This window comes from Oncorhynchus tshawytscha, linkage group LG13 (genome assembly GCF_018296145.1).
Source record: "Oncorhynchus tshawytscha isolate Ot180627B linkage group LG13, Otsh_v2.0, whole genome shotgun sequence".
Classification (NCBI taxonomy): domain Eukaryota; kingdom Metazoa; phylum Chordata; class Actinopteri; order Salmoniformes; family Salmonidae; genus Oncorhynchus; species Oncorhynchus tshawytscha.
The window spans coordinates 59,560,802-59,574,567 of NC_056441.1; the positions used below are offsets into that span (position 1 = coordinate 59,560,802).

The 13,766-nt window shown below is 42.7% G+C and overlaps 1 protein-coding gene across 2 annotated transcripts; it reads left to right on the forward strand.

Moving 5' to 3' along the window:
- Positions 1 to 333: 333 nt before the first annotated feature.
- On the forward strand, positions 334 to 13,035 carry LOC112265398 (A disintegrin and metalloproteinase with thrombospondin motifs 8). 2 transcript variants are annotated; one of them, XM_024442660.2, is made up of 9 exons: positions 334 to 1,448; positions 2,551 to 2,790; positions 5,109 to 5,241; positions 5,649 to 5,816; positions 9,042 to 9,334; positions 9,852 to 10,038; positions 10,195 to 10,367; positions 10,499 to 10,674; positions 10,850 to 13,035. In XM_024442660.2, exons 1-9 carry the CDS (start codon positions 696 to 698, stop codon positions 11,580 to 11,582), a joined length of 2,856 nt encoding a protein of 951 aa, XP_024298428.1. In that variant the 5' UTR covers positions 334 to 695; the 3' UTR covers positions 11,583 to 13,035. The 2 variants fall into 2 exon arrangements, with proteins under 2 accessions (XP_024298428.1, XP_024298429.1); XM_024442661.2 differs by having other exon boundaries at positions 334 to 1,106.
- Positions 13,036 to 13,766: the final 731 nt, after the last annotated feature.

The window sequence follows — 13,766 nt, forward strand, 5'->3', positions numbered from 1 at the left end:
TTATTCGACTGATGAGGACCATGGTCGTGATGGATATGCTATGGCCTACATATGGGAGTCACTTGGGGGTCACTGCACTGGCAGTCACTCAAAGTTCAGAAATAACTGACCGAGCCCTTAAATTATAGTATGGGTGTCCAGGTTGAAGCGTCATGTGCTGCAGGCCTATGCCGAGTTAATATTAGTTGCAGGGTTGTCGAACTGCAGCTATTTCAGACGGGGGGGTTGGTCTATTCTCATTGGATCCGTTGATTCCAAGAGTTTCTCATGAGGTACGAGTGGGAGGAGAATTTGAGGCAACGGGTGATATAAAAAACAATCCTCTTCTGTCCAGGGAAGACAAGAAAGTATAAATACCGCTGCTACTCCTAGTATTCAGTGGTGCTGCCGAGTGGTAGAACAGTATTTTAGCTCCGCTATAATAGCCATGAAGATCACACAATTAAACTAAAAATAACAGACATTCTCGACACAGACTGACTATACAACATTGGATTTTTGTTACATTATATTGATGAAAAAATATTTTAGTTAAGAGGTCGCCAAGACTAAAAATAGCAGTGACTAAAGATTTTCTACCGACTACAGACACTATCAATTGACGAGTCCAGCTGCGTATGGGCTTGGTCCGGAATTTCGGTTGAAAGCTTGTCTTTGTTTTAATAGCTTTTTGAGTGCAATTTACGTTGCAGAAGATGTGTTCAAAACGGTGTTTCGTTTTACTAGTTCTGTGCGTAATAGACAAATCACTTTCGAAATTGTTTGAATCCGAGGAAATTGTACCTGTCCGGATAAATGGAAGAAGCAGCGGTCGTTTTTGGAAACGAAGTGAAGAACTGCCGAGGTTTAGACTCAGTGCCTTTGGCCGCGATTTCACTTTGAATTTAAGCCCGGATAACAGTTTCTTATCTCCTACACTGACAATTCAACGCATCAAAGCTAAAGATATCCACGCTTTACGCAGCGCCTCAGGTGCCCAGGGGAGACACTCTGAAACTGAAACTGACTTTCACAACTTGATAAACAAGACTGAGCAGATCGAAAGAGATTTGAGAAGCTGTTTTTACTCGGGGACTGTGGACTCCAACCAAGATTCTGTTGTTGCGGTCAGTATCTGTTATGGCATCCTTGGATCGTTTGTTACAGACGGGGATGAGTATTTAATTGAGCCCAAAGTGCTCGGCACAGGGAAAAGGGAGAGGTCCACTGAACAGTTACATTTTATCAAAAGAAGGACGCCCACAGAAGCACCAAATCACACTAAAACTGTCTTTGATCAACTGAGGGAGGAGAGTAATGTAAAAGCAGACAACGAACGTTTTCTGCATGAGAAAAAAGATCCTGAGAGACAATTACGAGGGAAACGCTTTGTATCAGCACCACGATTTATTGAGACGCTGGTGGTTGCAGACACGTCGATGACACATTTCTATGGGGATGAGATAAAGGTAGGATATATTCGAGTAATATAGCCCATGCTGATTCACTCATTTGATTGCATTTAAAGTGCCATACTGTCACAATTCTATATTGATCATTTACTACATTATAATTGCAATGACACTTTCTTGCACACAAAAACTGGTTGAATCAAAGTTGTTTCCACATAATTTAACCCCCAAAAAAAAAAATCAATGTGATGACTGAATTAACGTGGAAAACTGAGTGAATTAACACAAAGTCAATGCAAGGGCATTTCCTACTTTTTTCCACCCAACTTTTAACCTAAATCCAATGACATGGTGACATTTGCTGTTGATTTCACGTTTAATTCACTGTCAGTTGACAACTCGACCAAATGTAAATCAAAACTAGACGTTGAAACGACATCTGTACACAGTGGGAAGTTTTCTTAACAGGCTAGTTCAAGGTTTAAAATCAATCCAACTCCCAATGCGGAAACACCCACAATCAAAATGCTTTAAAGAAGAAAAACTCATTTCTGTTTCAATTGAAATAATGCTAGGCTATATTTTGGATGCAGAAACAATGTTTCTGCTCTGTTATGCAAGACTAGGCTCTCCACACTTGCTATTTATCTGATATGCATGGTGTAAACTAAGTTGGAGTAATGAGATCATTAAAAAAAATATGAGTTCATATAGATTAATGATGGGATTGGGAAACATCTGAAGTCAGGCAGGAGAATTATGCTTTGGCAGTAATTTCGTTCCGCATTCTTTATGACTTTGCTGTCAGCATCACCATTTAAACAATGTTGGGGTCATGTAAATGATAGAGTATTTGACATGTTTAAGGATACTTCTTCTTTTTGTATACAGTACCAATCAAAAGTTTGGACACCTACTCATTCAAGGGTTTTTCTTATTTTTTTAAAACTATTTTCTACATTGTAAAATAATAGTAAAAATAAAGAACTTGGAATGAGTAGGTGTGTCCAAACATTTGACTGGTACTGTATGTGTTTAATTCCAGTCTCGCTGTTATTTCACTCACTTAGTTTTAGGATTTTAGCTTAAATCATCACCAACAGTGTTGCCTTGTAATCCTCTCTAATATCTAACTGCCTGTTGTCCTCCCTTGATCCAGCACTATATCCTGACCTTGGTCTCTGTGGCAGCCCAGCTTTACAAACATCCCAGTATCAAGAACCCTGTCCACATGGTGGTGGTGAAAATGGTGGTGGTGGAAGACGAGGAGGTTGGACCGTCACTCTCCAATAACGGGGGAGTCGCTCTGCGTAATTTCTGTGCCTGGCAACAACAGTTCAACCCGGCCAGCCAGAGGCATCCTGAGCACTACGACACTGCTCTGCTTTTTACCCGAGAGGTGAGCACTGCCTGCACTGCCTGCATCAATGTCACAGGTTTTCCCCAACCACTTATTCCATAACCATCTTACCATATGGTTTTGAGAGATAATGAAATAATGTCATATTTGATTATGTGATCTCTAATGAAACACAATTGCCTGTGTCATTGAATCAGATCGGATGAGCTTTGAAACAAATAGGGCTGAAGGCTCTCCTATGAGCTATTTTTAGAATGGTTACAAATCAGCCTTGAGTGACGATGACATCCTTAAAATGGCCAGAGTATGGGTGTGATGTTGCTGCCCTGAATTTGACCTGCCAAAGAATGTGTGCCACATGTCTTGTCCTAAGATAAACCAAAAACTCGAGAACTAAATTGGAAGTAGTTTGTACATGCGGTCTCCAGTGAGTGATGCTTCTGCAAAACAAGGTGTACACATGCTGAGTTGAATTCAGCATGTCGCTCTAAGTCCAGATGTCCTTTGAATCATGTATGGTTGTGTCTTGTGGTTTGGGTCATATTCCCCAGGAAACATGTATCTCAGTTACAGAGAGCCATCCTGACATGTGAAGGGAAAGGCATGTTGTTGAAATACACTGCTCAAAAAAATAAAGGGAACACTTAAACAGCACAATGTAACTCCAAGTCAATCACACTTCTGTGAAATCAAACTGTCCACTTAGGAAGCAACACTGATTGACAATACATTTCACATGCTGTTGTGCAAATGGAATAGACAACAGGTGGAAATTATAGGCATTTAGCAAGACACCCCCAATAAAGGAGTGGTTCTGCAGGTGGTGACCAGGCCACTTCTCAGTTCCTATGCTTCCTGGCTGATGTTTTGGTCACTTTTGAATGCTGGCGGTGCTTTCATTCTAGTGGTAGCATGAGACTGAGTCTACAACTCACACAAGTGGCTCAGGTAGTGCAGCTCATCCAGGATGGCACATCAATGCGAGCTGTGGCAAGAAGGTTTGCTGTGTCTGTCAGCGTAGTGTCTAGAGCATGGAGGCGCTACCAGGAGACAGGCCAGTACATCAGGAGACGTGGAGGAGGCTGTAGGAGGGCAACAACCCAGCAGCAGGACCGCTACCTCCACCTTTGTGCAAGGAGGAGCAGGAGGAGCACTGCCAGAGCCCTGCAAAATGACCTCCAGCAGGCCACAAATGTGCATGCGTCTGTTTCTGACCGTTTGAGCAGACTCCATGAGGGCCCGACGTCCACAGGTGGGGGTTGTGCTTACAATCCCAACACCGTGCAGGACGTTTGGCATTTGCAAGAGAACACCAAGATTGGCAAATTCGCCGCTGGCGCCCTGTGCTCTTCACAGATGAAAGCAGGTTCACACTGAGCACGTGACAGACGTGACAAGAGTCTGGAGACGCCGTGGAGAACGTTCTGCTGCCTGCAACATCCTCCAGCATGACCGGTTTGGCGGGTCAGTCATAGTGTGGGGTGGTATTTCTTTGGGGGGCCGCACAGCCCTCCATGTGCTCACCAGAGGTAGCCTGACTGCCATTAGGTACCGAGATGAGATCCTCAGACCCCTTGTAAGACCATATGCTGGTGCGGTTGGCCCTGGGTCCCCCCCTAATGCAAGACGATGCTAGACCTCATGTGGCTGGAGTGTGTCAGCAGTTCCTGCAAGAGGAAGGCATTGATGCTATGGACTGGCCCGCCCGTTCCCCAGACCTGAATCCAATTGAGCACATCTTGGACATCATGTCTCGCTCCATCCACCAATGCCACGTTGCACCACAGACTGCTCAGGAGTTGGCGGATGCTTTAGACCAGGTCTGGGAGGACATCCCTCAGGAGACCATCCGCCACCTCATCAGGAGCATGCCCAGGCGTTGTAGGGAGGTCATACAGGCACGTGGAGGCCACACACACTACTGAGCCTCATTTGGACTTGTTTTAAGGACATTACATCAAAGTTGGATCAGCCTGTAGTGTGGTTTTCCACTTTAATTTTGACTCCAAAACCAGACCTCCATGGGTTGATAAATTTGATTTCCATTGCTCATTTTTGTGTGATTTTTTTAAAACTTTTTTTGTCAGCACATTCAACTATGTAAAGAAAGTATTTAATAAGAATATTTCATTCATTCAGATCTAGGATGTGTTATTTTAGTGTTCCCTTTATTTTTTTGAGCAGTGTATATCTCTGATACCACACCTTTACTTTCCCCACATCATAGATCTGCTTCTGTCTGCCAGGAATATTTGCTTCATTTTATAATGGAAAAGGGGAGAGAAAAAACAACCAGGGACAAATACAAATGCTGTCTAAAGATTCACTGTTTGAAACTGCTGATGTCTGTCTTCCAGGATATTTGTGGACATCAGAGTTGTGACACCCTAGGAGTTGCTGATGTGGGAACCATGTGCGATCCAAAAAGGAGTTGCTCTGTCATTGAGGACAATGGACTTCAAGCAGCCTTCACTGCTGCCCATGAACTTGGTATGACTTGGGCATTAATTAAAAAATGTGACTTTCTCAAACTTCAATAGCGACCATATATAAAGATACTATAGGTCTACATACATTTTGCCTCTTGTCAAAAATGTTCCTCTATATGCACAGAAATATTGTCTACAAATAACTTAATTTGGACAGAAAGGGGCACACCCATGAGCCGAAAGATTATGCAAAAGTTTGTTAGCCTACAACTAATAATTGTGTGGTTTAAGGAGATAAGAACTTGATAAGATAGTCAACCCCCAAGCCTTATGTAGATATAAACTATTAGTAACTTTACTTCCATAGCATACCTTAAATAGTTCACATTTAATTTGAATGGGTTTTCAGGGTGCCTCTTTCGTCCCATGATCGGTACTGAATACTGATACAGTATTGTTCTCCTTTAGGCCATGTGCTGAGTATGCCTCACGACGACTCCAAGAATTGCGAGAGGATGTTTGGGAATCTAGGCGGCCATCACATGATGGCCCCTCTGTTCGTTCACCTCAACAAGACTTTCCCTTGGTCCCCTTGCAGCGCTCTCTACGTCACGGAGTTCTTTGACAACGGACACGGTATGTCATGCTGACAAACAACACTGACAACTCTGATGTAGGCAAATAAAACTGATTTGGTAACACTTCCTAGGAGGAAGTGACGTCAGAAGGCTGGACGTAAATGAAATCCGATATACATTTTAAAGACCGATTAAAAAAAATATATATATAGTAATTTAAAAAAAATGTATTTTTTAAATATATATTTTTTATACTAGAGCCTTCTGTTTTTACTAGAGCCGTCTAGGTTAAAACACTCGTATGAGGGCCCAGTTTTCACTTCTCTATTTTCTTTTACAATATCTACCCAATTAAACTAAATATGGCCACTGAAAATACTCTTCCAGTAGGCTTATAACAAGTTTAAAAGCATTATACCTGCGGGCTTCACAAGTGTTCACAATGTTACCTAATTTCTCACCTCATGTTTGCTTATATGCAAAAGACTCTCTGCAGTTGCAAAAAAATCTCAATATGGAGATACGGTGCATTCGGAAAGTATTCAGACCCCTTGATTTTTCCACATTTTGTTACGTTACAGCCTTATTAAAAAAAATCCTCATAAATCTACACATAATACCCCATAATGACAAAATGAAAACAGGTATTTAGAAATGTTTGCAAAGTTATGAAATATACAATTTACATAAAATACAACATTTACATAAGTATTCAGACCCTTTGCTTTGAGACTCGAAATTGAGCTCAGGTGCATCCTGTTTCCATTGATCATCCTTGATGTTTCTACAACTTGATTGGAGTCCACCTGTGGTAAATTCAATTGATTAGACATGATTTGGAAAGGCACACCTGTCTATATAAGGTCCCACAGTTGACAGTGCAAGTCCGAGCAAAAACCAAACCATGAGGTTGAAGGAATTGCCCGTAGAGCTCCGAGACAAGATTTTGTCGAGGCACAGATCTGGGGAAGGGTACCAAAACATTTCTGCAGAATTGAAGTTCCCCAAGAACTTAAATGGAAGAAGTTTGGAACCACCAAGACTCTTCCTAGAGCTGGCCGCCTGGCCAAACTGAGCAATCGCAGGAGAAGGGCCTTGGTCAGGGAGTTGACACTGACAGAGCTATAGAGTTCCTCTGTGGATATGGGAGAACCTTCCAGAAGGACAACCATCTCTGCAGCACTCCACTAATCAGGTCTTTATGGTATGGCCTTTTTAGAAATGTCTAAAAATCAGTTTTTGCTTTGTCATTATGGGGTACTGTGCATAGATTTGAGAAGGAAAAACAACCATTTTAATCAATTTTAGAATAAGGCTGTAACGTAACAAAATGTGAAAAGTCAAGGGGTCGGAATACCGAATGCACTGTACATTGGAGACGTCATAAGGTAATTAGAGATTGGCTGCCAGGTTGTTTGAGGTTATTACTTGAAATTGGGAGTGAATGGCAATGTGTTTGTTATTTTTTTTTATTTTTTTTTTTACATTTAATCAAGCCCTTCCTTTCCTCTGAGTCATACATACAGAGAAGGTTTTGTTTCTCACTAGCCAAAAGTAACAGCTGTTACAAGCAAATGTTCTTTATCAGTTAGTCAGTGATTCCAAAGAGAGCGTATGTGGCTAAGAATGTGGTCTGATCACTGGGTCAAGAACACCATCACACTAAAGCTCATTGAACATTTCTACAAATAAACTCAGCAAAAAAAGAAATGTCCCTTTTTCATGACCCTGTCTTTCAAAGATAATTAGTAAAAATCCAAATCACTTCACAGATCTTGATTGTAAAGGGTTTAAACACCGTTTCCCATGCTTGTTCAATGAACTATAAACAATTAATGAACATGCACCTGTGGAACGGTCGTTAAGACACTAACAGCTTACAGACGGTAGGCAATTAAGGTCACAGTTATGAACACTTAGGACACTAAAGAGGCCTTTCTACTGACTCTGAAAAACACCAAAAGAAAAATGCCCAGGGTCCCTGCTCATCTGTGTGAACGTGCTTTAGGCATGCTGCAGGAGACATGAGGACTGCAGATGTGGCCAGGGCAATACATTGCAATGTCAGTACTGTGAGACGCCTAAGACAGCACTACACAGAGCCAGGACAGACAGCTGATCGTCCTCGCAGTGACAGACCACGTGTAACAACACCTGCACAGGATTGGTAGATCCTAACATCACACCTATGGGACAGGTACAGGATGGCAACAACTGCCCGAGTTACACCAGGAATGCACAATCCCTCCATCAGTGCTGAGACCGTCCGCAATAGGCTGAACTGAGGGCTTGTAGTAAGGCAGGTCCTCACCAGACCTCACTGGCAACAATGTCTCCTATGGGCACAAACCCATCGTCGCTGGACCAGACAGGACTGGCAAAAAGTGCTCTTCACTGACAAGTCGCGATTTTGTCTCACCAGGGGTGATGGCGGGATTCGCGTTTATTGTCGAATGATTGAGCGTTACACTGAGGCCTGTACTCTGGAGTGAGATCGATTTGAAGGTGGAGGGTCCATCATGGTCTTGGGCGGTGTGTCACAGCATCATCGGACTGAGCTTATTGTCATTGCACGGAATCTCAACACTGTGCGTTACAGGGAAGACATCCTCTTCCCTCATGTGGTACCCTTCCTGCAGGCTCATCCTGACATGACTCTCCAGCATGACAATGCCACCAGCCATACTGCTCGTTCTGTGCATGATTTCCTGCAAGACTGGAACGTCAGTGTTCTGCCATGGCCAGCGAAGAGCCTGGATCTCAATCCCATTGAGCACGTCTGGGACCTGTTGGATTGGAGGGTGAGGGCTAGGGCCATTCCCCCCAGAAATGTCTGGGAACTTGCAGGTGCCTATGTGGAAGAGAGGGGTAACATCTCACAGCAAATCTGGTGCAGTCCATGAGGAGGAGATGCACTGCAGTACATAATGCAGCTGGTGGCCACACCAGATACAGACTGTTACTTTTGATTTTGACCCTCCCTTTGTTCAGGGACACATTAATCCATTTCTGTTAGTCACACGTCTTTGGTACTTGTTCAGTTTGTCTCGGTTGTTGAATCTTGTTCTGTTCATAAAAATATTTACACATGTTAAAGTTTGCTGAAAATAAACACAGTTGACAGTGAGAGGATGTTTAGGTAATCATGGGTTTGAGAAGCTTCAACTGTTCAGAATGTGTCTGTGAGAAGACTCCAACAAAGTCAGCTTCTGTCACTGTCAAATCTCCACATTATACAACCTTCAGATTTTTTAAAACAGAACTCTTGTGTGTTGAATCACAGGCGACTGCCTCTTGGATCCACCGGAGAGCATCTTACCGTTACCCAGTGTACTTCCAGGCACCACATACGGCCTCGACCGCCAGTGCCAGCAGATGTTTGGGGAGGAGTTTGTGCACTGCCCCAACACCTCTGACAGTGACGTCTGCAGCCAGCTGTGGTGCCGGGAGGAGGGCAAGCCCCACTGCACCACCAGAAACGGCAGCCTCCACTGGGCGGATGGCACCACGTGCGCCACCAACAAGAGCTGTCTGCACGGTGCATGCATGGCAGCCCACGAGGTCACACAGCCAAAGGTAAGCCCTAGTTTTTCTCAGAAAAGGGGGGAGAAAAAAAATCCCCCATATTTGGTCTTGTAGTATTGCATTTTGATACCAACACTGGCTCAGAATGCCTTGTTAGTTGCTGTATGTGTATTAATTGATCTGTGATAGATTATTTCCTTCCTGCATTGTAAGGAAGACCGTACTTTTGAGAGTACAAGCTCTTTAGCATGTCAATAAATTTGATTTATAAACTGACATGCTGGCAGTAAATATACTTTTTTCTCACCCACTAATAAAAGCTTGTGAAAACACACACATGAACACACACAGTTTAGTATTGCCAAGGGCGCAACGGGTTCTGCAAGTGGTGACACACAGGGCAGGAATGTGGTAGACAGCAGAAGCGTGCCACACTGACGGACAGATTTACCCAAGTCATGGCATGCCAAGAGACGCTGATGTCTCAGCCTAGAGTGTGGTTGAGTTGGACGGCTCATGTTATCATGGCACTCAGTACTCAATCTGTTACGTTTTGGCTTTACCACAGGTGGCTGTGGATGGTGGCTGGGGCGCTTGGGGGCCATGGCAACAGTGCTCCAGGACATGTGGGGGGGGTGTGGAGTTCTCCTACAGGCAGTGCACAGATCCCGTGCCCCAGAACGGCGGAAAATACTGCGAGGGCCAGAGAGTTCAGTACCAGTCTTGCAACACCCAGGCGTGTGAGGATAATGATGGTAAGCCATACTTGCACTATAGCATTTCACTTTTTTTATATAGTGGTGAGCTATAGTGACGTTTGTAACCTAGGTTTTTCAATAAATGTCTCTGCTTTGATATTAGTTCGATGGATTTTAAAAATTTTTTTGCTTTGTCATTTTCTCCAACATTAGCGAAGAGTTTTAGAGAGGAGCAGTGTGAGAAGTACAACACCTTCAACTATCTGGACATTCTGGGGAACATGAAGCAATGGATTCCAAAGTACGCTGGTGTGTCGCCCCGGGACAGGTGTAAACTCTTCTGCCGGGCCAAAGGCAGCAGTGAATTCAAAGTCTTTGAAGCCAAGGTATGTCGACTAAAAGTCATCTGTAGAAAGTTAGCCACTGTAAATAAATAATTTTACAGCTTGCCTTCACTGTTTGGTGAATCACAGTGTTTAGTCAATTGAGACTTCAACTTTGCATTTGTGGTCCATAGGTTGTCGACGGCACCACATGTGGTCCCGACACTACGTCTGTCTGTGTACAAGGCCAATGTGTCAAGGCGGGCTGTGACAAAGAGATCGGCTCCAACAAGAGGCTTGACAAGTGTGGCTTGTGTGGTGGGGATGGCCTCAGTTGCAGGAAGATCACTGGTTCATACAACAAAGCCATGTGAGTACACCTAAATATTCCAATTACATTTCTGGTAACAAGCATGTATGACCCTAATTATTATTATGATCCAGACTAAATAATAGGCATATTTAGAAAGTATTATTGGTTGATAGTCTTTTGTGCTGCTGATGTGATTACAGCTGTAATGAGACATTTAGCTTCTTTCTTTCAGTTACGGCTACAGCGACATTGTGACCATTCCTGTCGGAGCTACCAATATTGACATCAAACAGCGTAGCCATAGGAACATCAAACACGATGGAAACTACCTGGCGGTCAAGCGAGAGAGTGGTGGCTTCATACTGAATGGTAACTTCTCTGTGTCCACGGTGGAGCAGGATATCCCTGTTCTCGGGGCTGTGCTGAAGTACAGTGGCTCGTCCACCACCTTGGAGAGAATCCAGAGCTTCAGACAACTGAGGGAGGCCATCACCATCCAGTTGCTGGCCACTGCTGGGGAGGCATCTCCACCCAAGGTCAAATACACATTCTTTATCCCCAAAGATGTGTCTTTCACTAAATCCAAAGAGAGAAAGGCTTCGCTGCATATGATCCAGGCTTTCGGTGTGCCCCAGTGGCGTTTGGGCGAATGGTCAGAGTGCTCCAAGAGTTGCGGCTCTGGGTGGTCCCGAAGGAACGTCGAATGCAGAGACAACGCTGGTTTCCATTCCAATACCTGCGATAAGGACCTGAAACCCACAGATATCAGACCCTGTGCTGATCTGCCGTGCCCCATCTGGCAAATGGGGCCTTGGTCGTCCTGTTCACAAACTTGTGGCCAGGGGGAACGCCGACGCAGTGTTGTCTGTATAGACTACACAGGCAAGACTGTCGAGTCAGAGAAGTGCGACACCAATAAGCAACCCGCGCCAGTGTCGGGAGAGTGTGTTTACCAAATGTGCTAGCGAGGAGCCATGGAGATGGAGAACTTTGGTAGGGGTAGTGTAGTGGACCCTTAACCACTCCGACCCGACCGTGCTTTAGAGAAAAGCAGGAAAACCCTAGTTAGGAAATTAAGAGTGCACTAACTAACCCGGACAGGTTCAGGGCACTGGCCTGTGACTTTGTTTTACAACCACTAGAGAAGTTTCAACCAATAGAGATCTACCTCAGGATGTACATGTTTTGATAAAATAGACAAAGGTACTGTGTGCAACTTATTATTCTCTCTGAAAAGCTATTACTTTGCAGAAAACCTACTGACAAACACCATTGCGGTTAAATATACCTCAATTTTCCAGCATATAACCCAGAACTATACAGTCAAAGACTCCGAGCCAATAAATGACCTGGGCAAATAAAGTTAGTCTGAAGGCATACTATTTGTACCATAACATGTGACATTACCATTGCAAGACAACTACTTAGTGCTTATTATTTAGAGTAAAAGGGGTTTGTGTACGCATTTGTTTAGGTACACAATATGGAAAACTTTGTAAAATACAGTGTAAAATACCTACTTTATTTGTGGTTTGCTCTTTTGTTTCATTTCCTTTGAAAAAATGTTTTTTCTAAATGTGAGATTCTGTTACTGCCTGTAAAAAAAAAAAAAGCTCAAATCTGCTATCTTATTGATTAATGATATGTGGTACTGATATGCTTCCAGATAAATGTTAATTCTCCCATTATCATTCAAGTCATACAGGTGATTAGGTCTTCTATTAACTAATGTCTCATGGACAGACTACGTAACATAATCTGACGCAATTACGATTTTAGATCTGGGCTTCCGAGATTAGACGTTGACAGACACTAAATAGAAGAATGTACTTTGTAACAAAAAAGCAACCAGCATAGTTAGTAAGAATGAACCAGACATTTTAGTGTTTATTAAAAAATACTTTAGTTTGAGTTTACACTTTCTTTGTGTAAAATGTTTAGCATAGACAATGGTCAGGAATCTGATCTGAGGCAAAGGTGTAACAGGGGACTTTTCCTCTGCTCTGCACCTTTTTATGTAGTGTTTTAAAGAAATTCTATGGCTACAGAGAATTGGAAGTACACCCAAATTCATTATAAACATGTGTAAAATATGATCTATTTGCATAAAGAACAACTCCTTTGTAATAATTTCATAGTTGTGTTTTAAAATGTTATTATTCATAATGCGAAGAATGTTTGTCAGATGTCTATGTATATGTTTGATTTCTCATTCCAGTTTTGTATGTCATAAAACAAAAAAGGCAATATGATATACCTTCAGTGAAGGACCATACTATATTATTATTTTAGCTATCTTTTTTAAAGCTATTTATTTTTGTAAAGTTTTTACCTTGGACATGAAATTATAACATTTTCAGATGCTGCTGTCTTTGAGATTTATGTCTACAATAAAATGGTAAAATACATCACATTTTACTATATGCTGTAAGCATTGAGTGTCTTGTTTTTACCCGTTTGGAAAGTTAATGACCGACTTTAGCAATGTTTGGCCTACATCAGGCCTGCTTCTCCTTCCACTGCAGTCTGCTGGTTAAACACAAATAAAAATATGTGCAAACTACACACATTGTTCAAACTTCTCATTAGATGGGCATTGTCACAGATTACCCCGGTACTGCTGCTCTTTCTGTGCACCAGTTCCGGAGATCTACGCCACCGGCGTAGGGTCTTGTCCTGTGTAGTGTATTGCGGGTCTCGTCCCATGTATTTATTAGAGGTTTTACCTCACTCTTGTTTGGGTTACATCCCTGTGTTTTTGTATACATGTTTGTTTTGGGCTTCGTCCCTGTGCCTTTCATGGCATGTTGTATTTTTGGGTGGAGTATTAAAACACCCTATTACGTATTCCTGCGCCTGTCTCCAATCCTTTATACAATATGACAGACATACACATCAGACAATGAAAGTATGTTTAAAATTATCCTTGGTCCATAATTTCTGTTCATCTGGCTAGCATTTATGGGTTTATTGTATTACATGAAAACATCTTGATCAGTTAGCTTTGAGGTACCGTAGTCAATATGAAAGGAGCTATTTGACAGCATGATCCTCATCCAAACAGAAGAATTCAGAGGCTAATGGACTATCTCTAGTATCATCCACTAGAATGGTCCAGAATTGTGTCTGCAGACTCTTGACCAAAGTAT